Below are 25459 nucleotides of genomic sequence, written 5' to 3' on the forward strand. Positions count from 1 at the left end.
AACAAACAGTGAATCTTTTTGAATAGTTGGGCTGCCACCTTGGGTGGTGCATTTCTAAATTACAGTTATAGCCTTCACATTTTGAACATGTATTTTATAATCATATTAACAAGAATTATGTAATTTCTATACAAAATAGAGGAGTTCTATATCTATCTGTTTTAAAAATAACTTCTGCATAGAAGATGTTAAGTAACTAAATATGGATGTTCTTTAAACTTCTACAATCTGCAATCAATTTAACAGATTTTTTCCCTGTGTCGCAGTAACATGCTTTGCTCGGCATATTTTGGTTATATACAGCCAAGCAAAATGCTGACGAGATGGGAAAGACTTTTTTTTTTCTCCTTTGTTAGAATATTTTGTGATGTTTTGGATGGACTCCCAAGCATAAATTAAACATGTGTTGTTAGAGAGGCCGAATTACTCTTTCTCTCTCTCTGGAGAGCGAGTGAATATATTCTCCCTGTGTTGTGACAACATTAATCACAATTAGTTGTTCGGTTGAAGATCTCAAATCCGCACCATCAATGGAATGTTGATATCCCACCGGAGTAAATGTTTCCTAAGTTTCCCGTGATTAGAAAGGACACAACACCCAGTCATCTGCTGTGACAAGATGGCCACCACTGACTTTTTTCTAGTATTGTAGTTAGGGAAATGTGTTTAATATTCACTGAATGTGACATTTCTGTGTTTTCACCAATCACGCATTTATTGATTAGGATGCATTCATTGTATACTGCCCTTTTTTTAATAAATTGATGCATAATGATTGTTAAAAATTGTCTTTACGTATTATCTAAATATATTATGTATGATATTATGTATTACACACACACATATATACATACATACATATATATACACACACACACACACACACACAAACACACACACGCATACTCATCAATACCGACTGCATGAAGTGACAAAGTGGTAATGACTTTGTAGAATTTAATATGCTATATTTTTTTAAACCTACTTCCTTTACTCTCTATTCTATAAAAACGTCGTCATGCCAGTGGACTGCCTAATGAAAGCATAATGAAAATACTAGGAATTACATTACAATATGTGGCTTTCATCCTTGTGACATTCTTAAAAAAAGAATCAATTAGGTCAGCAAGAATATTCAATGAGCATAAATGCACAAAAATGCAAAACGGATTTATGAAATACGGATGTCCTAGAAATACAATTCCCTTCCTCTAGTCCAGTTTGGGTCATTTCAGACAATTCCGCTGCTTCAGGATTTATTAAACTAGAAAACAGATAAAATCTGTTAATATTCACCCGAGCTGATGAGTAGTTGGAAGCACCTTTTTTATGCACAGGCATTTTATACAGAGTTGGAAGAAATAGAACGTCACCTCCACTGTACAAAGCGCAATACTGGGTGCATACTGCAGTAATCCAGAGCAACAAAAATAATACATCTGACCATTAAATGATCATTTCCATGAGCAATACTGTATAATATAATTCAGGAAATGGTGCTCCATGATTGCCAAAGCTTATATAGAAATCATACATCACCTATCCATTGCTATTAGATTTCTATAGTCAGATCCATTCATATCCTAGATGCCTTATCATTCACCATTTGTATGCATTTTACAAATCCACTGCACCTGATCTCAAAGCTCGAGTAACCTTAGAAGAATATAGACCAATCCACTCCAGATATGAGGAGTGTCAATGTTTAACCTATCTATCCACGTATGCTATTTTGACACAATGTTCATTTTGGGCTGAAATATCAGACATATTAGATTTAGCTGTGGAATAAACTGTACTATAGTAAGTCTATTACAAATGACATGGATATCATCATTTTTATATACAACAAAACCTAGAATCCTTGTTTTATCGATTCAATCCTGTTACGGCGGTATAAATACAGAGAGCGTTAGTCAGAGCGTCTAAGAAATATATATTGTTTTGTTCAATTGTCTAATATAAATGCTTACAGTCTAATACTCCAGGAATGAATGCTCTTCTGTGTATACAGCCTGCACTAGTAGGGGCTGTGTATGTTTTCTAGGAAAGTCTACTGAGGGACTGATGTGGAAATAATAACAGTGCTGACCTCTAGTGTTTGGAAAAAAGAGTTATCGAGACATTTAATCCATTGTTGATTTAAAATAATGTAAATCGTTGATGACGTTATTAATGAGGATTACTGTGTATCAGAGAAAAAGAAAATGTAACCCTTGGGCCGCTTGGTGCGATCACTCCTTATTCTAGGGACAACACACAGATTGAAAGAGAAGAAAATGATTCTTTAAAATGCCTACAGACATAACATCACCAACTGATAAAAAAAAAAAAAGGATTTTGACAAATATGCTTCATAAAAGAACAGAGTATAATTGCTATATAGCAAAGGTAGGCAACCTCTGCACTCCAGCTGTAGTGAAACTACAAATGCCATCATGCTTCTGCCTCTAGGTGTCAGGCCTGTGGATGTCGAGTCTTGCAACGGCTCTTTGGACTTGTACTTCATAAACAGCTGGAGAGCTGAGGTTGCCTACCCTGCTGTCTAGCTTCTGAAACAAATATAAGAATAAAGAACATGGTGTTATGTCTGACTCTAGCATGAATGATTTAAGTGTACCTGCACTGCGCTCAAACCTAGGGTCATATGCATATTTTAGGGCAGGTTCATACCATTTTCCGGATCAGATCTGGAACGCAGTGCATTATGTTTGGCCACATATTTACCGTGATTTTTCCGTGTTTGGATTTTCTTTTAGCTTAAAATGGTCTTACAGGTGCGTTCCAGTGCGTATTCCAGCAGTATTTTTCTTGTCTGGAACGGACTGAGCTGGTGTGAACAGAGACCAGAAATAGCATAGGGATTAATTAAGATGCATTCTGGGTCCGGAAACAATCTGGCCTGGACTGGAGATGATCCGGACATGGTGTGAATGGGCCCTCAGAGCGGTGTATTTAAAATAAAATTCTGCTTGCTGGATGTTTGGTGTTCCTTCCAGCAATGCATATATACATAGGGATCAATGGCCACACATGTAAAAAGCAGTGCAATAAAACTGCACCATATAGAAAATGCAGAAAGTTAATTGTCGCCAAAATCACAGAGCAGAGGCCAGAAATGTATATAGGCATACAACATCAGATGTCCTTCAGGGAGCACCACAATCTTGGGTGCACATAACGTCCAAATCTCTGTTAGCTCCTGTTGCTAAAGTCTGGCCCTTCCTCTTCAGTAGGTTATGCTTGGTCAGTGAGGTGGCTTATCATAGTTCTGTACTACTAGTGCTGGTTAGCTAGCTGTCATGCTGATCCTTGGGCTTCAATGCTTTCAAAGTCATGGACCCAGAGCAAGCATGAAGGTCAGGACTTCATTAGCTGCATACTATTGGGTCCATCAGACAGCCAGGCAACTAGCATGTTCAAGAGGAAGACCAAACCAGTCACATATAAAAATAAGATCAAGCAATCATTTTTACTTTTCAAGTTACTTTTTTTTACCCCCCAACCCCACCCAGCTCCTGGATATTATATTCAGGGGTGCTATAAGGGGAAATTGTGAGCTGCTAATATGAAAAGTTGCACCTCTGGCCCCTCTGCACTCTCCACCATTCACAAATCTTCCATTACTATGATTCCACAATGCATCAAGTCCTGTGAAAGGCATTGTGGAATAATACTAAAAGAAGAACTGTGAATGGTGGAGAAGGCTGAGGGGGACAGGGCTAGTTATGCAGAGAAAAGAACTGTGAATGGTGGAGAAGCCTGAGGGGGGCAGGGCTAGTAATGCAGAGAAGAACTGTGAATGGTGGAGAAGGCTGAGGGGGACGGGGCTAGTAATGCAGAGAAAAGAACTGTGAATGGTGGAGAAGGCTGAGGGGGGCAGGGCTAGTAATGCAGAGAAGAACTGTGAATGGTGGAGAAGGCTGAGGGGGACAGGGTTAGTAATGCAGAGAAGAACTGTGAATGGTGGAGAAGGCTGAGGGGGACAGGGTTAGTTATGCAGAGAAGAACTGTGAATGGTAGAGAAGAACTGTGAATGGTGGAGAAGGCTGAGGGGGACAGGGTCAGTAATGCAACTTTTCAGACAAGCAGTTCACAGACTAGTCTCTCTCAGTGCCGCTGAATGTAATATCTAGTGGCTGTGGGAGGGATTCTATTACAGTAGGTGGCAGCTGAAGTTATGGGGACACTTGCCATTACACATATCTTAATGAGTCTTGCCTAAGAGTAGGCATTAGTGGTTGCCCGTCGTTGCTTGCCTTTATTAGCCAGAAACGTTTTCTCTCTGAGCCTCATTAAAACTAGTTTTACTTTATTATTAGGTGCCTGACTTCAGGGATAAGGGGGTAAGCCACTTGTTGGGGTTAAAATAAAATAAAAACTCTGGCCATCAAAAGATAATAGGAGACTTATAACAAGATTTAGTTATAGGCAATGTAAAATTAGCGCCACCCATGCAGATGCTCTTAAGTAGCTCATAGAATCCCTTTAAAGTATTGCTCCAGTAATGGAGGCACACAACACGCAGGTCTTTGGGCTATGAAGGGGTATCTTTACATTATCTGGGACTGTGATTTGTGCCTAAAGTCTACAACCTCTACATAAATACAACAGGCAACAACATTTGTCATTGTGAAGGTAATGTGCATTTACCTTCAATATAACTTGTGAGGTTAGACATGCTGCAAGAAACCCCAGGTTCACCCGCACTCAAAGTTCTTCATAGCTACTATGTGAATGAAGCCTCAAGTGTGCAGTCATGTACTTTAATTGCCAAATCAGCTGCTGAAGCTCTGTGCATTCTCGCTCGCTGGAATTTTAAACCATCACAGTCCTAATACATGTTCTCTCTTGGTAAGCCCTAATGAAGGGGGTATTTGTAGAAGCCCCTGAAACGTGTTGGATATTTTTATACTGTCCCCTCAACCTTACATTGAATAAAGATGCATCTGGACTATTAAAGACAATTTTACGCTTCAATTCATAATCCCACAATGTATACAGCAGTGTCGGCTATCAATAGTGTTGAAGGAAGCCCAAATAGTGACTACACTAAATCCAAGTGAACAGGTCAACTGAATAATGGTTCAAGCCACAAAATGGCAGCCTGAAATGAATGAACAGGACAGGGATGCTTAAAGGAGAACTATGGGGTCAGGGCTTTGCCGCATAGTTCTCCTAAGGGTCACGGGAGAACACAAACTAGCGTCCTCCCGTCACCCTAAGCTCAGTATACCGTGAGCTACAGCTCGTGGTATACTGAGACGCCGCAGTCGGGACCGCCCGGCTGGCTCTGCCTATCTAGAGACTTCCCGATATACCGAGCTGACCTGTGACAGTTTCATTGTCACAGGTCGGCTCAGATTATGAGGCTGAGTGAAGTTACTCGCCTCATAATTCTCCTTTAAGACACAATATAAAAGTAAATAGTCACTGCATGCTAACTGAACAAACAAATCACAGTACAAACCAAAACCATAAATGCAGCGAAGAAACACCAAGTAGAAGGGTTCTATTATCATTATAGTAAGCAAAGAATCTGCAAACAACACTGACAGTGAACGGCAGGGGTAGCCGAACTCTGGTGCTCCAGTTGTGGTGAGACTACAAATCCCATCATGCATCTGACTCTGAAGTTATGCCTGTAGCTGTAAGAGTCTTACAATGCCCCATGGGATTCATAGTTTCACCACAGCTGGAGGGTCGAAGTTGAATTAAACCTGATGTAAGGCTTCACAATGTAAAGATTAAGGAGGATGGGATGAAAAAAGAAAAAGAGGTTTACCTGTGTAGATTGTTCTGGCCGGAGGGCACTACTCCAAGATTGGCAGTGGCTAGAAACTTGTGCGCTACAGTCTGCGGAGTGCTGTTCTGTGTAGATACTGTGATAGTGGCTGAACTCTCATTCATACCCGTCAGCTTTGCTATGAAAGTAAAAGACATAATGTGCGTGTTACTTCAGAGGCTGGACATAGAAAAGACACATGTATGTTACTTGAGATACTGACATAGAAAAGGCACAACATGCATGTCCCTTCAGAAGCTCACACAAGTCTGACTGGAAACTGAAATGAAGAGCACTAGGGACACAAATTTGCTAAAGAGAAAACCAACTAATCATACAACAGCCCAATAAAATAATGGAATCAAGTTTTGCTGCCAAGCTTCACTGCCACGGGATGTCCTCAGTCTGATGGGCAGCATAATTGAACTCACTTCCTCTGAGACCAGGTCATCCTGGACCTGTCCCCAGCCTGGTATTGGGCAGTGAAATGAGAAGCAGCACAGTGATGAGCTCGTCTCTGTCACTCTCATTTCTGCTTCTATCAGCATGCTCCTTGTCAGTACATAAATATATTAGCTACTTCCTCTGACACTCCAGCTCTACTATAGAGACTGTAAGAGGCCGAAACCAGGTCAAATTCAGGCCTGCCTGCTTAAAAACAAATAAATGCATTTAATGATGTATTAATGATTACAGACAGGGCTGTGTGCTTAATGAGATCGCCTGAGAATTCTACCTCGGGCCACACCCCATTCAGTCATGTGGGGCGGCAGTGCAGTGCAGTATGCCTGCATGCTGCCACCATCATTAGCACAGGTGAGCGGCACACGGCTTGCATGTCTGTACTGAAACCCAGCTGCGCTGAGTGCTGACACTGAGCTGCCGGTACAGCAGCCTCTTGAAGGCAGTGTGTGCCTTGCCGCCCGCCTACACAGTGTCTGAGGCATTCACTGTCTGGTAGCCCTGCACTAACCAATATGGCAGTAATTACACCTGTTAGTTACCAACATCTAATTTGCTTTTAGATAGCCAATCACATGCTGAGCTGATTCCACCCCAGTTGGGGTGCTCCAGCTGTACTGCAATGTGTGCTGGTGAGCCGAGTGCTCTCCGGAGGTAAGTAGGCAGTCCGTAATATACTGTCCATGGGTGAGACAATTTATTTTTTTACTTCTTAAACATTTCTTTTTGTCAGTGGGTCCTGGTGCTGGGAGCACTAATGTGAATATGAGAGGCTCTATTTCCAGGGGGAAGCTTGTTTAAATACTACCATGACTGTATTTCAGCAACTCTACCTACATGTACGCAGTCATTGAGAGGTTCAGATAACGTATGCAAAATAAAATGTAAGTTCAATCTGCAGGTTAAAGGTCCTGGGCTGCAGAAAGCGTCCTGCTGGGGGGATTATTCTGGTGTAGGATGTATTTCAAATCAATTTCATAAACGGAACTCATGTCATGTACTGAATTTTCCCTGTATGTAATTGGTAAACCACAATAAACAAGACATTTTCCTAACACTGGCTTCCCAATTAATCGTATTGATGTTTTTATATCTTGGATACAAATGTATATGTTTGTGTGTTTTTAAATTTCCTGTTACGTAAAACAATACAAAAAATAAGTAATATATTAATTATGATTGGAAATAATTCAATAGATTTTTTCCACAGATCCTGTGTTTCACCTAAATAGAATTTGTGTTTAGCTTTATTTTTTTCCCTTTAGACATTTAATCAAATTAAATTTAAAGATTCTAAAAATAACCAATTTGAAAAAATTATTTCGTCTTTAGTTTTGCAATAATTGTCAGTAGACAAAATTGCTTATCTTCTAAACCTAGCATCCAGAATTTATTGAGTGTGCCCCCCTACTTTTAAATCAGTAGGAGTCAGTGGGTAGATTGCCGTTTGTGCCTGCCCACACAGTTATGACATGCTAAAAGGGATAAGTAGCCATCTTGTACAAGACATGAAGTTATAGTTAACCCTAAGAGGAATATTTAATCTAGGAACATTCGAATAACTACATTTGCCTGTATCCATAAAAACCAAATCAAGGCAACTGGACTTGCTGTATTTTTCTTGAAGATGTTTCGTTGGTCATCCAACCAGCTTTCTCAATTCAGAATGACTTGTACAAAAATTCACTGGGCATTTTGTACAAGTCATTCTGAACTGAGAAATGTGGTTGGATGACCAACAAAACGTCTTCAAGAAAAATACAGCAAGTCCAGTTGCCTTGATTTATTTTTTACAGATATGCCATGACCTGGAAGAATGAAAACCTTTACAGACATACATTTGCCTGCCTTGCCTCTGCAGGTTTATACTAGCCCGACACGAAACTGAGGCAGTACTGGTGAACAGCACCAAAATTAAATAATAATTTTAAATCTCAAATCCTCATTTGCAAGGTATTGAATATTTGTGGTGTTAAGTGACCGCAGTGGGCCCACAATATCTGTGAATCTTAATTTGTGCATTCTCAATATTACTAAACTGACCAAAGCCGGTGGAAACTGGGGCCAGAAGGTGATGAAGCAACTTCCCAACCAGGCAGTGAAACTTTGTAAAGTGATAATTTGACATTTTACGACTGTGCAAAGTGTTTGTTTACATCAGGTTGTAGCTTTTTTTTAATTGCCTATGTGGTTAGCGTATAGGCAAAACTTGCTTACCAGAGTTCTTCTTTAAAGTTGAAACATGGCAAAATTGCTCAGTGGTCACAAGTGTAAGCAAAACAAATCTTGCTTTTCCAAATACTGTACAGTAAAACAGCATTTTCCATCTTCATCAATCAATTTTCAGCTCAAGGTAGCAGTTAAAAATAATATATTTACCTACAGAATTTACTACAGTAGGAAAACTCAAACCGAGATATTTTATATTACGCATAAAATGTAAGGAAATGTTCCATTAACACACACAGAAAACCATAAAATTCTTTTGGCGTTCTATATTAAATGCACAGTATAAATAAAATGCAAAGCCAGAAGTGTATATAGCGTGTTGAATACATCCCACAAAAAAAATTACATGGCAAAAGATCATATTAAAAGCACGGTCTCCATTTGGAATACTTTGCAATAAGAAAACCAAGCAATGATCATGGCAGACTTGGAGAATCTATCCAGTCAGCCAAAATAATACATATTTGTAGTACCACGTGTCGTCATAAGGAAACCTTTGTCGTAGAAGAGTGGTCTATACTTGGTGTGCAATATGCTGTTACCACCAGGAACAACTAATACATTGCCTCAATTAGACTAGTACTTTCCTGTGTTTTGATCTGAAAAAAGTATAAATTAAAGCTACCTCTTGTAAAAGTACCAATAGGTGGATTATTTAAACATATCTGGTAATCTGAAACTAATGGCTGCAGGTCCAGCAAACAAAGTTGGACAATGAGGATGAGAAATGAAGCATAGGCTGACAGAGATCAGGCAGAAATCGGACAGTTTAATTCATTTTGTTACTGCGGTTATATTTTCTAAAGCTTCCAAAATGTGAAAATATCTCTGGGTCCAGGGTTGCCGGACTAGAAAACCCATAATATTTACTAGGGATGCACAGATACTGGTTTTTCAGTATCGAGCACCGATATTTTTTTTTGGTACTCGCCAATACCAAATGTCCCATTAACGAAGCCAGGGGGCGTGTAATGATTCGCTGCCCGGCTTCCTGATTACCCGGGTGGCGTGTAATGACTTGCCGCCCAGCTTCCTGAATAGCCAAAAAGCCATCTCCATGCTCCTCATCACCATGCACGAGGGAGCATGTAGCTGGCTTCCCGGCGAATCAGGAAGCTGGGCGATGTGTAATTACTTGCTGCCCGGCTTCCTGGTACCAGAAGTATCGGGATAGCATTGGCAGAATTTGGGCGAGTACATGTACACGCCCAAATACTCTGTATCTGCACCGATACTAGTATCGGTGCATCCCTAACATTTACCATCATCTGTGTTCTATTTAAATTTTATATTATCCCTACCAAGGAAGTTAAGCAAGGCCTTTACAAAACCAGTTTTGGGGCCAGGAGCCACTTGCCATTCCCTTGAGCAACCTCCCTCACCAAGACATCATGCTTTTGGAACAAGGTAAAAATGTATTTCTGAACGATTAGAAGTGAACATAATTAGCCTACAGAGACACCCTGCTGTCAGGGGCCTATAATAATCACAAGCTCTGGATTAGGTGTTCCCAAAACACCACATTACTAGATACCATAGAATATGAAACAATGAGTCAGCCTAGTTCACTCAAGCAGTGTCCGCAAGAAAAACAAAAGCCTAGGACAGGTAGGCTAGCAAAAGGCATAAGCCCATGGTTTAAAATACCACCAGCAAAGACCTTACTTATGACAGATCTCTTCATTAAAATTCAGAATTGTTTGGTCTGAAGGTGTCAGATATGACCTGAAGCTAGCAAATATTTTTTTTTCTCTGTGGTATAGACTGGTCAGGAGGTATTTGCAGAGGTGTGTAAGTCTTCACAAATTTTCAACTGTACAATCTAATTATTAGCAGCATAGGCCAATACTTACCTTTTATATATAAATACATGTGCCCCATATCTGGAATTACTGGGATTTTCCCAGAGTGGGCAGCAAGTAAAAAGGAATTAGAGGCCACCTTCTATACAGTGAGGAAGGGGTAGCTTGGGTACTTTTTCTACAGATTTACTTAAAACCTTTCAATGATCCTAATTTGCTGAGTGAACTACAAGCTCCAGACCAAAGAACAAAGCACCTGTAGGTTTGCCATGTATACAGGTGCATGGCACCTGTACAGTATACTCTTTTAAGCAGAGTAAATTAAAAGGTTATTTCTTATTTTGTTGAGGCTTACAGGCAGAACATAATAATCTCTTCTTAAAAGAAAATAATATATGGTCCCTATTACTTTATACACAGGAGCCCTAAAGGCTGAACTTTACTCTTAAATAGATGTGTCCATTTTATACTGTAGATCTCAATAATCTATTAACATGTTTACTCTTTGTCTTCTCTGACAACAGCATTTCTAATAACTGCCTTTGCACTATGAATGCACTGTGCAGTTCTACTTATCTGCATCAGCAATGTTTCAGGAAGATCACAATGTCGACTGAAGGCAGACATGCCCTATCACTGATATGGCCCTGTTACATTTTTTCCTATTGGGCCATGTTAGCAAATCCCATTGTATGTTCCACTATAGCATCCTATTCAGACCTGAGAAAAGTTCCTCTTGCAAGGTTGCATGTGAAGGATGTACAAGCTCTTGGCTAGTATGTGATTACAGGAAGAGGACATTCACACAAAAACAAAAAAATGGTCTGAGCATATGGGAAGTATCTGTAACTTCTGGGGAAATAAAAAACACATTCAATATCTCTGAGCAATGCATTAACATCAGAGCCGGATTCCCCACAAGGCCACCGAGGCCCGGCCTCGGGGCGGAGTCCTTGTGGGGAAGTTGCGTGCGCCAGGCGGTAAATTGCCCTCTCTACATTTAGTCCTGCTTTGCACAAGCAGGACTAAATGTAGAGTGAGGGAAGCCGATTGTTCGTTTACATGTGATCTCAGCGATGTCACCGAGATCACATGTAAAAAGTCTGCAGCCAGTCGGCCGGTCTTCCCCTCCCCCCAGGACTTACCTCTCTCCTCGCTAGTGCTGTCCTCCGGGCTCAGCCACCACGATGCAGTGAGCAGAGCGGCAGGGTTAAAAGTAACCCTGCTGCTCCTTGTACACTGTGAGAGGGGAGAGCTGTGCTCTTCCTCTCTCACCTGTCACAGGAGTTCCACCACAGTGCTGTGCTAGAACTCCTGTATTGGAGGTGACAGGGTCAATAAAGAGAACCTGTCACCTCCAATTGCTATCACACAAGGGATTGTTTTCTCCTGTGTGATAGCAATAAAGTTAGGTGACAAAAAAAATGTCATTGATTTAAAAAAAAATAAAAAATAAAATATGAAATAAAAAGGTGATTTAAAAGTAAAAATAATAAGAAACAAATTTTTAAAAAATAAGAAAATAATTATAAAAAACAATAATAAGATTACAAAATTATAAAAAATTAAACAAGATAAATAAAAATTTAAAAAAGAGGAAATAAATAATAAAAAAAGTGATAAAAAATAAAGAAACAGTTAAAAAAAAATTGAAACTAACCCGCCGCCCTGCCATCTGGTTGCCATTCTCCAATGATGGGAAGGGGAGTGAAAAATCTGAGTGAGTGAAAATCTGGCCCTGATTAACACTTATCTATGATTGGCCTCACAGATACAAGAACAGAAAATACCTATGTAGTCACAACATTACTTGGGATTTAAATGCAGCAGAAGTAGATTTGTGCTCACTACATGCAGTTAGTTAGCTCACTCTATTTTAGGAAGATTAAATGGAAGGTTTCTGTACACACTTTAAACAGTAAAGGTTTCCTCTAAAGTGTGACTCTACTGTTGTCAGTATGGAGGCTACTATTGTTGTCTTCTCATTCTGGCAATGCGGTTGCCTGACTTTCATGTTGACCCTAGCTTCAATAGCTTTAGATCACTAATTCAATACAAACATCTGTTATATGCATAATTGCTCGTGGGTCAGTGACTTATGGCATCACTTCCAGTACCAGAATACTATCCAGGCAGCTTGCATTTTTAGAAGGAGGCCAGCAATGACAGAACATATATATTTCTAAGGAAAGGTTTACTTTAAGGAAAGAACTTCAGAAGACAGTAAACGGAAACTAAAAAGTTAGCAACCAGCATACTGACCAGCAATGTCATGATACTGAGGAACTTAACATGCTATTTTCGCCTGTTTAACCAGACTATTAGACAGCAACCTCAGCAGCACGGCAAGGAAGGGCTAAAGAAAAGAAAACGCAGACAGAATATACTAGCTTTTAAGCAGAGTGCACAGGCTGACCTAACCGAGCTGGGAGATGTGTACACTCATTTAGGATTTAAACCTACTCCATTAAGCTATATTGAAGAGCAAATGTTCAATAAATGAATGCAACTATGTTTATGTTAAAAGCCTGTTTCCTGAAGCCCATAATTAAAGGACATTTCCTACAAAGCAAGGACTTTTTTGTTAAGCGCTTGCAAATGGAAAGATGGATAGCATTCATACAAGTGGAGGCATAGCTTCATATTTAACCTTAACACTCCAGTCATTAATGCTTTGTCTAACTTCCTCAATAAAAGACAAGGTACTGCTCCATTGAAGTAAAATTTTAAAAATCAACTATGCCATGCTGTTCAGAAGAGAAGATTCATTAATGCCAGCTAATGTATTGGCATAAAGAAAAGTAACATCCTATCGGAACAAGCACACACTCAAACCTGCCTGCCCAGCCCCCTCCCATCTTAACTCGTGCTGTTTTATTGTTATAGGCAATTTGTACCACTCAGCATGACAGTGTAAACTGAATTAAGATTAATTTACATGCAAAAGAACACTTAGGAGAGCAGCATGGTAAGCAAATGTATTGTCTCGATTGCTGAGGTGGAAAAGAACCCAGAGGAAAAAAAAATGCTGGTCTAATTAAAAGGGCATCAAATATGATTGCTTGAGGTGGTTAAGGGGCAGAGAATAGTAAATGTCCAACTAGTTAAAGAATTAGCATCTTGCTTGCAGAGGATTTAAGAGATAGATTCATAAATCTTAATAAGACAAAGTGAACACCTTGGCTCTAAATTTCAAGCGATGTCCTTCCAAAACAGAAAGGTAAACCGTGGTTACAAAGAGAGCGCAAGGTAAGCTTGTGTTTTCCTTCTGTCCAAGAAAGAGTTTTCAAACTTGACTTAAAAGACTTAAAAGGAGAACTATGGGGTTAAGGCGGGAGGACACAAACTAGCGTCCTCCCGTCACCCTAAGCTCAGTATACCGCGAGCTACAGCTCGTGGTATACTGAGACGCCACAGTATACCGTGAGCTACTGCTCGCGGTATACTGAGACGCCACATCTAAAGCGGATTCCGACAATTAATGTCTGGATCCACCCAGCTGCGTGACTGACAGCTGGCTCTGCCTATCTAGAGGCAGAGCCAGCTGTAGCCGCCCCCTCCCCCATCCGTTCCGCCAGTCAGTGCTGGCGGATCGGAGCGGGGAGGGGGAAATCCAGCCCCTCCCCTGTCACGGCAGAGAGCTTGGACAGGATCGAGAGGTGAGCGAACGCCGGTATGTGTTCGCTCACCTCCCGATCTACTGAGCCGACCTGTAACAGTCTCATTGTCACAGGTCGGCTAGAACTATGAGGTGAGTGAAAAACACTCACCTCTTAGTTCTCCTTTAAGGTGATATGAACATGGCCATTGGGTGACCAGCTGTCAACTTCCTAAAATTCTTATCTTTTTATCCACGTTTCTTGATATTTAAAGGGAAAACATCACATTTTATCAAAGTAGAACTCCAGACATGCAGGAATTGCATTAATATACCACACATATATGTTCTATATTAAACTGGTCAGACATATTACAATTGGCTATAGATTTGCCAACAATTATATAATATGTGGTACTTGATACAATTTATATCTAGGTAGGCCTTACTACTACAGAGTTATTGGTAATGTTTGATGTTCTATGATATAAAATCTGAACAAAACCAAAGACTGAGTGTGGCCAGGTATAGGACACATCTGTATGGCTATTTGGGTCTAAACAGCTTTTCACCTCCATGTAAATGCAAAAGCAACTCAGCATGTTCAAAGAGACTCCTAGAGCAATGCAGTGGCAAGATGAAGCAAATCAAAAGCATACTGCACCTTCTGAATTTGATGTCTCTGTACATGAGCCATAACTCTTATAGAGGTAAGCATATTATAAATGCATAGCTTTCTCCTCTGAAGTTATGGGGTATTCACCTGAAATTATGACCTACAGCACCTGCCCTCAATTTATTCTGCAGCTTAAATGGGCCTAAAACTTCAGGCACCAGGGGAAAATATGCTGGCTAGCATTCCTTATTCCTGCCCAACTGTTGGTTGATAAAGCTCCTGAACTCAAAACTACCCATGAAAATATTAGTACAAAGTTGTGGAGCATTGGCCAGATCTAACGAAGAAAATGCTTGTCTTGCAAATAAATCCTGTCAGAGAATGTATTTTCATGCAAATCTGATGTGTATTTCCAGCTCAGAGATTGGTGCTACTGCAGGATTTCGAATAACAAGGGCAGTGATGGCGAACCTTTGGCACGCTTGCCACAGAGGGCACACAAGTCTAGGTGCTGGTTGGCCAGTCCCACACAATTCAGGTTCTCACCTGGGGTGCTCTGCACGGGCCGCCGGTGTTCCACGGGTGTCCAAGTCCCATTAAGGTTTTAAAGATGGCGACTGCAAATGGTGGCCATCTTTAAACCTGGCAGGTGCCCAGATCCTATTTAATATATTGCCGAACTGGCAATATATTAAACGGAAATCATCCCATGGTGGTCCAGTGAAGGATCAGTATGATCTGCATCTTAGACCATACTGATTGCTCCCTTGTGTTGCAATGCTCACACGAAGGAGCGATTAGTATGATCTACATCAACCAGAGATGCAGATCACACTGATCCTCCACTGGACCACCAGGATAATCCCCCAGTACCCCACTGGACCCCAGCGATGCATCCCCCTCTGTGCAAAACAGGTAAGCAGGAGATGGAGCAATTTTAAAAAAAATGATTATTAATTTTTATTGTTAATAGTTTTGTGTGTTTTATGAGTGTATTATGTGTATGTGTTTCATTGAGTGTGTGTTTTTTAAATAAAATGTGTGTGTGTTTTTAACACGTGTTTTTTTAAGTGCGTGATGTGTTTTTTAATGTGTGTGAGATGTGCCTGTTTTAATGTGTGTTTTTTAATGAGTGCAATATGTGTGTGATTTGTGTGTTTTATTATGTATGTGATATGTGTGTGTTTCATTACATGTGTGATGTGTGTCTTATTGAGTGTATAAACATTTTAATATTTGTGTTTCCTTATGTTGCCTGAGGCAGTGATGCTGAAAGTTTTTTAAACCCCAGCGCCCAAATTGCAATGCAATACCAAACTTATTTTCAATGTTGGCACTTTGAGATAAATAAACTGATTTTGCATTGCAGTTTGGGCACTCGGGTTCAGAAACGTTAGCCATCACTGAACTAGGGTGTGTTATAAAGCAGAATATGGGTTTCCATGTGTACGCATGGATTTTCAGAATGGCAGGCTCCTTAGCTGCCTTGCTCCCTTTTCCCTCCACAAGGGCAGCTGCAGACACAAAAAGAAACCAGCCACTGACTTTCTTGCCAGTTGGTATTTGCATGAGGTCTCCTCAGGTTTAAGGGACCTCTGGGGTGCTCCAACAAACATGTAGATACTGTTTGGTTAACATTCGTATTGCAACCATACAGATATTATGGCATGAAATGAACAGTCTTTGTGGCAGATTATTATTTTTACACAGGCCTGCCAAAGTACAACATGCAGAAGCAAAGTACATGGCTGGTTGTTCTTGAAGTACAGGACGTATCTGGTATGCCCTGGAAGCTTTTCCTGCTCAGCCCATGCCCACCTGTGTATCACAGATGCCCATAGCAGCTATTTGAGCTATGAATGGGAAGAATAGCTGTTTTCTGAGAGTGTTTACTAAAATGTAAACAAACAAGAATACATCTAATCTGTGGGGGGTTTATACAATTGATGAAGAAACCTTGAAAGCAGAAAAAGGTTCGTTTTGCTAAAATAAAAATGGCATTCCCATTCATCCTTCATTAACCCCTTGTTATACTTAATTAGCACTAAATAACCATTTCCTCTTCCTGCTCACCTTAGCTTTTTTTTTTGCACATTTAAATAAAAGATGTACTGTGTATACAAATGTTTTTGTTTGCATTTTCCTTCATTTCATTCGATTTTGCAGCCTATACATATAAAATATATGCATATGTGAAATAAACAAAAGAAATCTTTATTTGGTTTGGAAATAGCTTTGCCATGCTTTGTGTTAAAACATTATTTTTGTGCAAAAAAAGGAGACATTGCAGAATAAAGTTAGCGCTACAAATCTTTATTAGGACTTGAAAATGATAATTTCCCAAACTGGAAAAAAAGCGTATTTCTTTTGAAATTATTATTTTTCCATTTCCAAAATATACACAGGAAATGAAATAAACCCTCAAAGGGTAACAAAGAAAGCCTTGTTTGTCTTAAAACAAACCTAATTATGTCTCAGTTCTGTATAATTAGTAATACAAAGTTGTTGTTACATTAACAGGCCTATCAGCGCAACTGGTTAAGTGATGCAAAGTTCACCTTTTTCGGACTCCTTCACATGGTCCCATTGGGCTGTATAGTGTACAAAGGAACGTGATTTCTGTGTCTGGGAGAAACAAAAAAGTTTGTGTACAGCTGTGGCCAGCAGCCTGTAGATATCAATGGCAAGCTGACAGACACCGCCTATCTCAGCGTTTACATTTGTACAAGGCACTCCCTATACTTTGCTGTAATGCTAAATAAAAGAGGACACTCCCTCCACTTGCTGAAATACTTAATAAAAATGAAAACACAAACAAAGCACCTTTAAAAAAGAAAAATATTACACTCACATTTCCTGTGTCTACTGGGGTGCAGGGGGCTGATATCATCCTCTGACAAAATCCTAGGAAGTGGTGAGTACTTCAAATCTCTCGAGAAGACAACACAGCACAGTGCTGTGATTTTCTCAGCAAAAACTTGGACTACTCAACATCCTCCAAATCTTGCAACAAGGAAGATAATGTCATCTAGAGCTGTGAGCAGAAGCCAATGGAAAGGTGAGTATAGTATCTAAACTTTTTACCCTTACCAGTGTTTTTTAAACTTTTATCCAGCATTTCAGCAATGAAAGGGGGATGGGGGGACGCATAGTTAAACAGGTGCAAGGTCCACTTTAAGGTGACTGTGTACTTTGTCCATGCATGGGGCAAACCAATAGGTTCACTTTAAAGCAGACCACCTGAACAGCACATAATTAACTTCCTTACTGCTTCACTCAAACACCGGGATTGAAAGGAATGCCCTTTGTATACCGAGTCAGGGGAATCAAATCTTACACAGGGCTATTGACTCCCAATGTGACAGTGCTGATTGTCCCAGTGCTGCCACATGCTTCTCCATACCTAAAATCGCAAGGTATTTATTTGGCTACAAACAATGAATATGCTGTGATGAAGGACTATGGGCAAAGCACAGGTTTGCTTTAAAGGATGTTGAAGAAACATGTGAAATCACTCAGTAAAGGCTACTTAGATCAAATGCCTAGCCTATCGGACACTGTCTGTTAAAGTGTATATAAACCCGAATGATGAACTTCTCTTATTTGTTTTCTTTTGGTCTTTTAAATGTTATATCGCTTTAATAAGTGCAAAAAAATACCTATTTTGCCAGAAATAATGTGAGCCAATGACCTGACTGTGCACAGGGAGGGGTTATGGAGATGTAGAAGTAGGCAGAGATAAGGATTTCAGAGCTGAAAAGACAGCATGTTGTCATGTCAAAGGGGAAAGTAGGAACATATTAAATATCTGGCACATCAACAGCTATTTTACCGAAAATGTGCATGTATAGCAGAGATGTGCAAAATATGTTTGTTTGTTTTGCCATGACATACACTAAGTGTAGTGTAAGGAAACCAGCTTATTAATGTACTATCAATTACTTCTGTCAATTAGTAACAAGGAAAGGTGGGGCTGGCCGTGATTTGCCGACTGTGGGAGTGACCAGCGCACATTCCCAAGTGCTGAGAGAAGAGCCTGCATCATGGTGCACCACAGTACGACACCTAACAATATTGCCACCCTTTCTCAGGAAGTGGCCCAGAAGCATTTGTACAAGTAGGATCACCAGGAATCAATAAATAAATGCTAAAGAAATAGGACTTCAGAGAAATGGTGCTTCAGAGTTTTCACAATCATATGTGCATTTTTTTATATGACTTTGCATATACTATAAAAGTTAGGAAGACTTAGACCTTAATCTGTATTTTTAATGCAATGCACTGTAACTTTGATTCTGTAACCTCTCATATTTGCTGAAAGGTTACAGAATCAAAATTACAGTGACACAGAGACAACAATAAGGCTATAATGAGCAGAATGGAGATTACCTGGCCTGTGTGCATTTTTAGTCTCAGGAACTGGAGCACAGCTATACTTGCAAGAACCCCAAGAAGTTCATCTCTGTCCACCAGGAGGTCTAGCCAATAATATGTTAGAGCACAGAAGCCACTTGGAACAGAGACTTTCAAGAGGGCAATTTAGCAGGGACACAGACTTAACATAATGGAAAACCTTATTCATGTTTGGAGAATAACTCCCTGAGGGTATGTCACTTGATGTCTATGACAAGTTTACCTTTCTCTGATTGTTACCTGAACTGCAGAATCTGGGGATTTGCATTTCCCTAGACCTCAAAGAATTAGTACTGCATCTGAACTGATGAAGTGAGTCTCTCTTTTGAAAGCTTGCCCTTATAAATCAGCTGCAAATAAAGAAACATGTACAGTTCTCAAATAATTCAAATTGCCCAAAACCTTGCAGAACCAATAAGTTTTGGGGCAAGTTGTCCTTTACACACTTTTTTTTTTTTTTAGAGAGATCCTATGTACATTGGTAAATACACTATAACAGCACTAGCTAAAACACTTTTTGAGGCATATTTATAAAAAAGTGACTCTTACTATCACCAAACATTTACTATATTTGAATTTTGCAGGTGTGTGTGTTTAAAAGACAGCGGTTGATTTATCACCACAGTGTGGTGAAAGCCACATTTGCTGATTTATAAATGTGCCACGCAGTGTAGCTGGAAGAAGGACTAAGCGAACCCAGTGCGTGTGTACCTTGCACGGGCAGAACGTAAAAGGCTTTGCAACCATACATTTACATAGGATCACACATATCCCATCATACACATATATTATTATTAGAATAGGAGATATTTGAGCTGGTGCAGTCAACTACCACCATGTTGTCATATTCATATTTAAAAACATGAACTTAATCGAAACAAACAAAAATATTGCATACAGTACACAAAAAGGAGCAGAATGGAAACCTCAATGTAATTATATTTATTGCTAATGCCTTAAGACAGATGACAAGCTGCACACTCACCTTTACAAGCAGCGATAAAGCAGCAAGGAAGGCTTAAGCCAGCAGAAAGTAAAAACGGCAAGAAAGATGACAATAGAACATCAATAACATAACCTACAAAGTCCAAATGTTTTCATTTACAGCCTTAAAGGGTCACACAAACCTCAATTTTAGTCTGAAATTCCAATTTCAGGATAAATCCATATTTATACTAGATGAAGAGTCTGCACCGGGGTCATCTCAACAACATATGAAGTCTATCAAGGAGTGTGGGGCCAAAATGTTATGTTTCTAACCTATAGATTTGCTGTGAGCCTTTAACACCAGTAGAAGTATGTATATTACCATCCATTGGTGTCAAAAAGGAGCCCATTTATAAACTCTCCACACAACATCTTCGGTAATATTCCACATTCTGTTGGTAGTTTATATTTTATCAATAAAATATAGAGTGCAATGTAGAGCCTGCAATGTCCTGTGGTGTGTTCTTGGTGTAGAGAACACACACAGGTCATGTGACAGGTTGTGCTAGAGGAGATTATATTGAGAAAGCAGAGTTATGTCCCCAAAAAGCTGGTTCATAGATAGGCCTCAAACATCACCATTATTATTAAGGATGATGGATTACAATCTCAATACAAATTAGTAAACTAAACAAGAGCTTGTAGTCCATCACCAAAGTGAGTTTGAAGCGGTGGCTACTATACAACACACACAGGGACCATGGGGAACAAAAGTAGCCTCCCTCCAGAAGGAAGGACAGTGTCAGCACCAATTCAGAGATGATTTGAGGATCTACAGCCGAGTGATACACAAATAAGATACATTTTTTTTAGTAGTTAAGGTACGTGAATGCATTTTTAAGATTTAACTCCTGAGTTCAGTGTCATTTTAAAGGATTATTTAACAATGTAACACAAAGAGGAGAGTTGTCATCAAAAGTACAGCTATTGATAAACAATTCAATGTAATTTAATTTAATTTACCGAATTTTGAAAAAAGAAACAAACTCTAACTGGTTTCCATGGGCTCTTTGTTTTATTAAATAAGCCTCATGGTGAATGGGACACTGCAAAATACAACACAGAGACATGAAGAGTAGCACACAGAAAGCAGTGGACATACGAGAAATCTTACACATCTCAAATGGATTTTAAGAGTTAACTAGTATAAAATAAGCTGCAAAGGAGGAGGGTTAGAAGATGGTTAGCAAAGATTTGATGTACTGAATAAGCCACACTCCTTTTTTTGTATATATTATGCTTGCTAATATGACATCACTACGGCTGTGGGAGGATTTAGGTGCCACTATTTGTGCTTGTTTGTATTAATAGCATCATCAATCGTAAGCAAACATCCTGACATCTGTCAAATGCTGACAAATCCAAGTGACAAGACAGCACTTTCTTGCTGTAGCACTCTGCCTGTCACTCCCCCGCTGCTGAATCTACATATCCTGTCACAGTAACACACAGGAAGGAAAATTCCTAAACTAAGACCAGATGAGGACTTAAAGCATACCTATGTTCAAGAACAAAGACAACAAAGATTAAATATATTGTAGCTTTCCAGTCCTTAGATGAGGTGGATGCATTTCATTTTTTAGGCTTTTCCCCCTTTATTTTTTGTGTGTAATTCTGCAAATAACACACATCCTGTTTCTGGGTGGGTACGCTCACTCCTCTACTGTATCTATGTAAGCAGCCATGATCGTCACACTCCAAACATGTCTGCCTTTGTTCATCTCCATTACATGGTACTTGATGGGATTGGTAGTTTACAAGAGAGATTAGATTAATGTTGCAGTTTTTTAGCTCACAGAATTTACAAAGATACTGCGTTTCTGACAAGATCACAAGTATTTTCTGTAATTGCCGAAAAATATTATTAGCCTGAAAAAAAGAAAACAAATGCAACCACCACATCGAAGGACTGGTAAACTGCAATAGAATACATTTTTGTTTTGAATTTAGATATGCCTTAAGCTTTACTTTTCATGATTAAGCAGAATTTTCACCACTAAATTCACATTTGTGCTTACCTTTCTCTACCCTCCCCCTTTCCAGTTTTGGTTATTACTAATAACAGGTACACTTTACTGATTTCTAGTCTAAGATACATTTTATGAAGCTATGTCACAACTAAAACACCATTATAGAGCTGATAGTACTTACCTTGCTCTTTCTTATAGTCTGTTTCTGACATAGTAACTGGTAGAAGAAGTTCACCTGCTGGCGGCTGAATTCCAACAGCAAATTGGTCCTCTTTAGTGCTAAAATAAATAGAAAATTTGGATACATAATTAATACAAAGTGCATTCATTTTCTACAATTCAGCCCCACCTATGGAGCATCTGTCAACATACTTCAATCCATCAGCAGCCTCACAGGGACTCACAACAGATAAAAAGGCCTTGCTGGCTATGGAAACTATGACTGCCACCATTGTTGGGCAAAGGGCTTCCAATTTTTCAAGGTTCTCTTAAAACACAACTCCCATTATCAGGCAGGTAGAGTGAAGGCACACACTCCCAATTACCACCAAGTTTTAAAAGGGCATTAAAGTAGATATCAACATAATACCCAGAGAGGCAGCTAAGGATCTACTATATCGATTGCTATTGCCCTCATGTATTTAGCTCACCTGAAGGGGAGTTTTTTTTCCACCAAAATTGGACTTACTAGTTCTTTATAACACCCAATCAATGGGAGGATATTTGGAGGGCTGAATCACTATTTTGCCCACTGTATCTCTTAGGTACTGAAGCAGCAACATCCTGGCACTGATTTTCTACAGTCCAACTCCACTCCCACAATACAATCCTTGCTCAAATATCATTGTAGCAAAATAAAGGGAGGAAAAAAAAAATCAATGCAATGGCCACTAAAGTAGAGCCAAGATGGGTGCAAACAAAAAAGCCCACATCAGTGTGGTTCTATGTCACTTTTGCAGAAAATAGAGAATTTGTAGACCGCAAACCCTATATATCTTTTTTTACCCTTTAATTTTATACATGATAGTCACTGTGCCTCATGGCTTTGGCTGACCCATCTTTTTATTTGGACCTTTGAAAACCCTTATGAATACCATCAAAGCTGCATAATAGTAGTTTTATTTAAAAAAATATATGAAAACTGCAGCTTTCTAACACCAGCAATGCAGATAAACCTTATAAATCAAGAATCAGCATAACAAAATAACACAAAATAGATCAATAAAAAGCCAATAAACAATACCACACAGAAGCAAGCAGCTAACATCCCAGATCCCCATTAAATATTGATTCTGGATATTCATTCAGGTCTATTTTAATAAACAATACAATTATGTCTAATAGAAAAATCAATTGATTAATGTCCATGGTATTTAAAAAGAATATTTACCATTGGTTATGGATGGGACTAACTTTTTAAGACAACGATTTTGAAGCGAGATTAACAAAGGATGAATGATCCCAGCTTTCTTGTGCTCAAACCTGTCTAAATAATGCTTATTAGACTTGTATTCAAAAATATGTAAGCCAAAATACAGCAGAACAAAGTAAAAAAGTACTATTATTTAGGAAAGGCCTAGACAAAGCAATGTAAAACTTAGGAGACCATTGGGTCAGCAAGCTCAAGTGCTCAAGATAGTTGTAACAGCAATAAAACTAATTCCACGACTATTAGTGAAGACTTAATTTAAAACCTGCCTTTAAAATATATTTAAAAAAACCCCCAAAAACACAGGTACAAACAGATGCACGCACTCCCATTACATTGCGTCTGTACTGAGGTTCCCACTCTCATTCATGTAAAACCTGGACACAAATTAGGAAAGAAAACCAGAAGGAAGTTCAAAAAGGTACTAGTCTAAAAAGGTATCCTGTGCTATCTGGCACCAAGCCATCAGTTGCAGATCCTTTAAGTCTTGTAAATTGGGAGGTGGGGGCTCCATGGATCGGACTTGTTTTTCCAGCTCATCCCACAGATGCTTGATTGGATTGAGATCTGGAGGATTTGGAAGCCAAGTCAACACATAAAACTCGTTGAGGGGAATTTATCAAAACTGGAGCAGACAGAAACTGAAGCAGCTGTACATGGCAACCAATAGCGTCTCTCTTTAGCTGGCCATACACCTTACAATTATCTGTAGATTTTCTGTGGTCAGATGGAAAAGGTCCTCCATCTACACTTAACTGTGTGGATGGAGTAATCTCCACCTGGGCCAATCTGTTGCACTTTTTCCATCTGACCACAGAAAATCTGCAGATAATTGTAAGGTGTATGGGCACCTTTACATTTTAAAATCTTAACTGAACAAACTGAAGAGAGAAGCTGATTGGTTGCCATGCACAGCTGCTCCAGTTCTGATAAATTCCCCCCACTTAAACCATTCTTGAACCATTTTTACAGGAAGGCAGGGTGCATTATCTTGCGGAAAGAGGTCACTGCCTTCATGGAACACTGTTTCCATGAAGAGGTGTACTTGGTCAGCAACAAAGTTTAGGTAAGTGGTCCATGTCAAAGTAACATCCACATTAATGGCAGGACTCAAGGTTCTCCAGCAGAACATTGCCCAAAGCATCACACTGCCCTCACCGGGCAGTGTGATGCATTCATCCTATAGTGCATCTTGGTGCCATTGCTTTCCCAGGGAAGCAACATGCACACTGCGCCATCCACATGATGTCTAAAAAAATGTGATCAGACCAGGCCACCTTCTTCTATTGCTCCGTGGTCCAGTTCTGATGCCCATTGTAGGCGCTCTTGGTGGTGGACACAGGTCAGAATGTCCACCCTGACCGTTCTGCAGCCCATGTGCAACAAACTGTGATGCACTCTGAGTTTAGACACCTTTCTATCGGAACCACCATTAACTTTTTCTGCTATTTGAGCTACAGTAGCGCTTATATTGGATTGGACTAGATGGGCCAGCCTTCGCTCTCCACGTGCATCAATAAGCCTTGGCCGCTCAAGACCCTGTTGCTGGTTCACTGGTTTTCCTTCCCTATTCTTTGTATTTGTTGCATGCACCTACATTTTGAAGAATGTCCCTAAAGCAAATACGGGACATGGGTGAATACTAGACAATGCAAGAAGAAATTTTTCACAACTCTTTTTGGTCATTTTCAAATCTGCTTCTAAAATATTACAAAAATAGTCAGATATCAGCAAAGTGTCTCATCTGCATATATTCGAGGATGCTCAATGCACCATAAAGGTGACTGTGCTTTCTACTTAACCTCCCTGGCGGTATTCCCGAGTCTGGCTCGGGGTTCATTTTCAATACCAGGAGCGGTAACCCATTGGGGAAGTGCAGATACAAACTAGTAGACATACAGTATACCTAGTGTGATCACTACATGGTAAGTGGTATCTCTGTCCAGTCACTTAAAACAGCAGCACCTTTGATATCTTTAGTAAGCATTAAGGATTTCCAAAATCTGCCATGGCTTGTGCAAAGCAAATCAGTAATGATTTCAGTTCAGAAAGTAATCAGTAAAACCAGTATCTCTGGTCTGTGGTGAATATAAATGTTATTCATATGGGGTTCATAAACCCAAAAGTAATTAACTAAAGGGTCAGTGTTTCTGTCCCCAATAATCAGT

General features: G+C 39.6%; 1 protein-coding gene across 1 annotated transcript in view; it reads right to left on the bottom strand.

Moving 5' to 3' along the window:
• Positions 1 to 25459, bottom strand: part of AP3B1 (adaptor related protein complex 3 beta 1 subunit) — a 234755-nt gene that overhangs the window by 10643 nt on the left and 198653 nt on the right. Inside the window, exons 25-26 of the mRNA XM_018557267.1 lie at positions 22044 to 22141; positions 5786 to 5924 (exon numbers count right to left, since the gene is read on the bottom strand). Of these exons, the coding sequence (XP_018412769.1) occupies positions 5786 to 5924; positions 22044 to 22141 (237 nt within the window). The remainder of the gene's footprint in view (positions 1 to 5785; positions 5925 to 22043; positions 22142 to 25459) is intronic.

The sequence above is a fragment of the Nanorana parkeri genome, unplaced genomic scaffold (assembly GCF_000935625.1).
Source record: "Nanorana parkeri isolate BGI_ZX_2015 unplaced genomic scaffold, ASM93562v1 scaffold277, whole genome shotgun sequence".
NCBI classification, from domain to species: Eukaryota; Metazoa; Chordata; class Amphibia; order Anura; family Dicroglossidae; genus Nanorana; species Nanorana parkeri.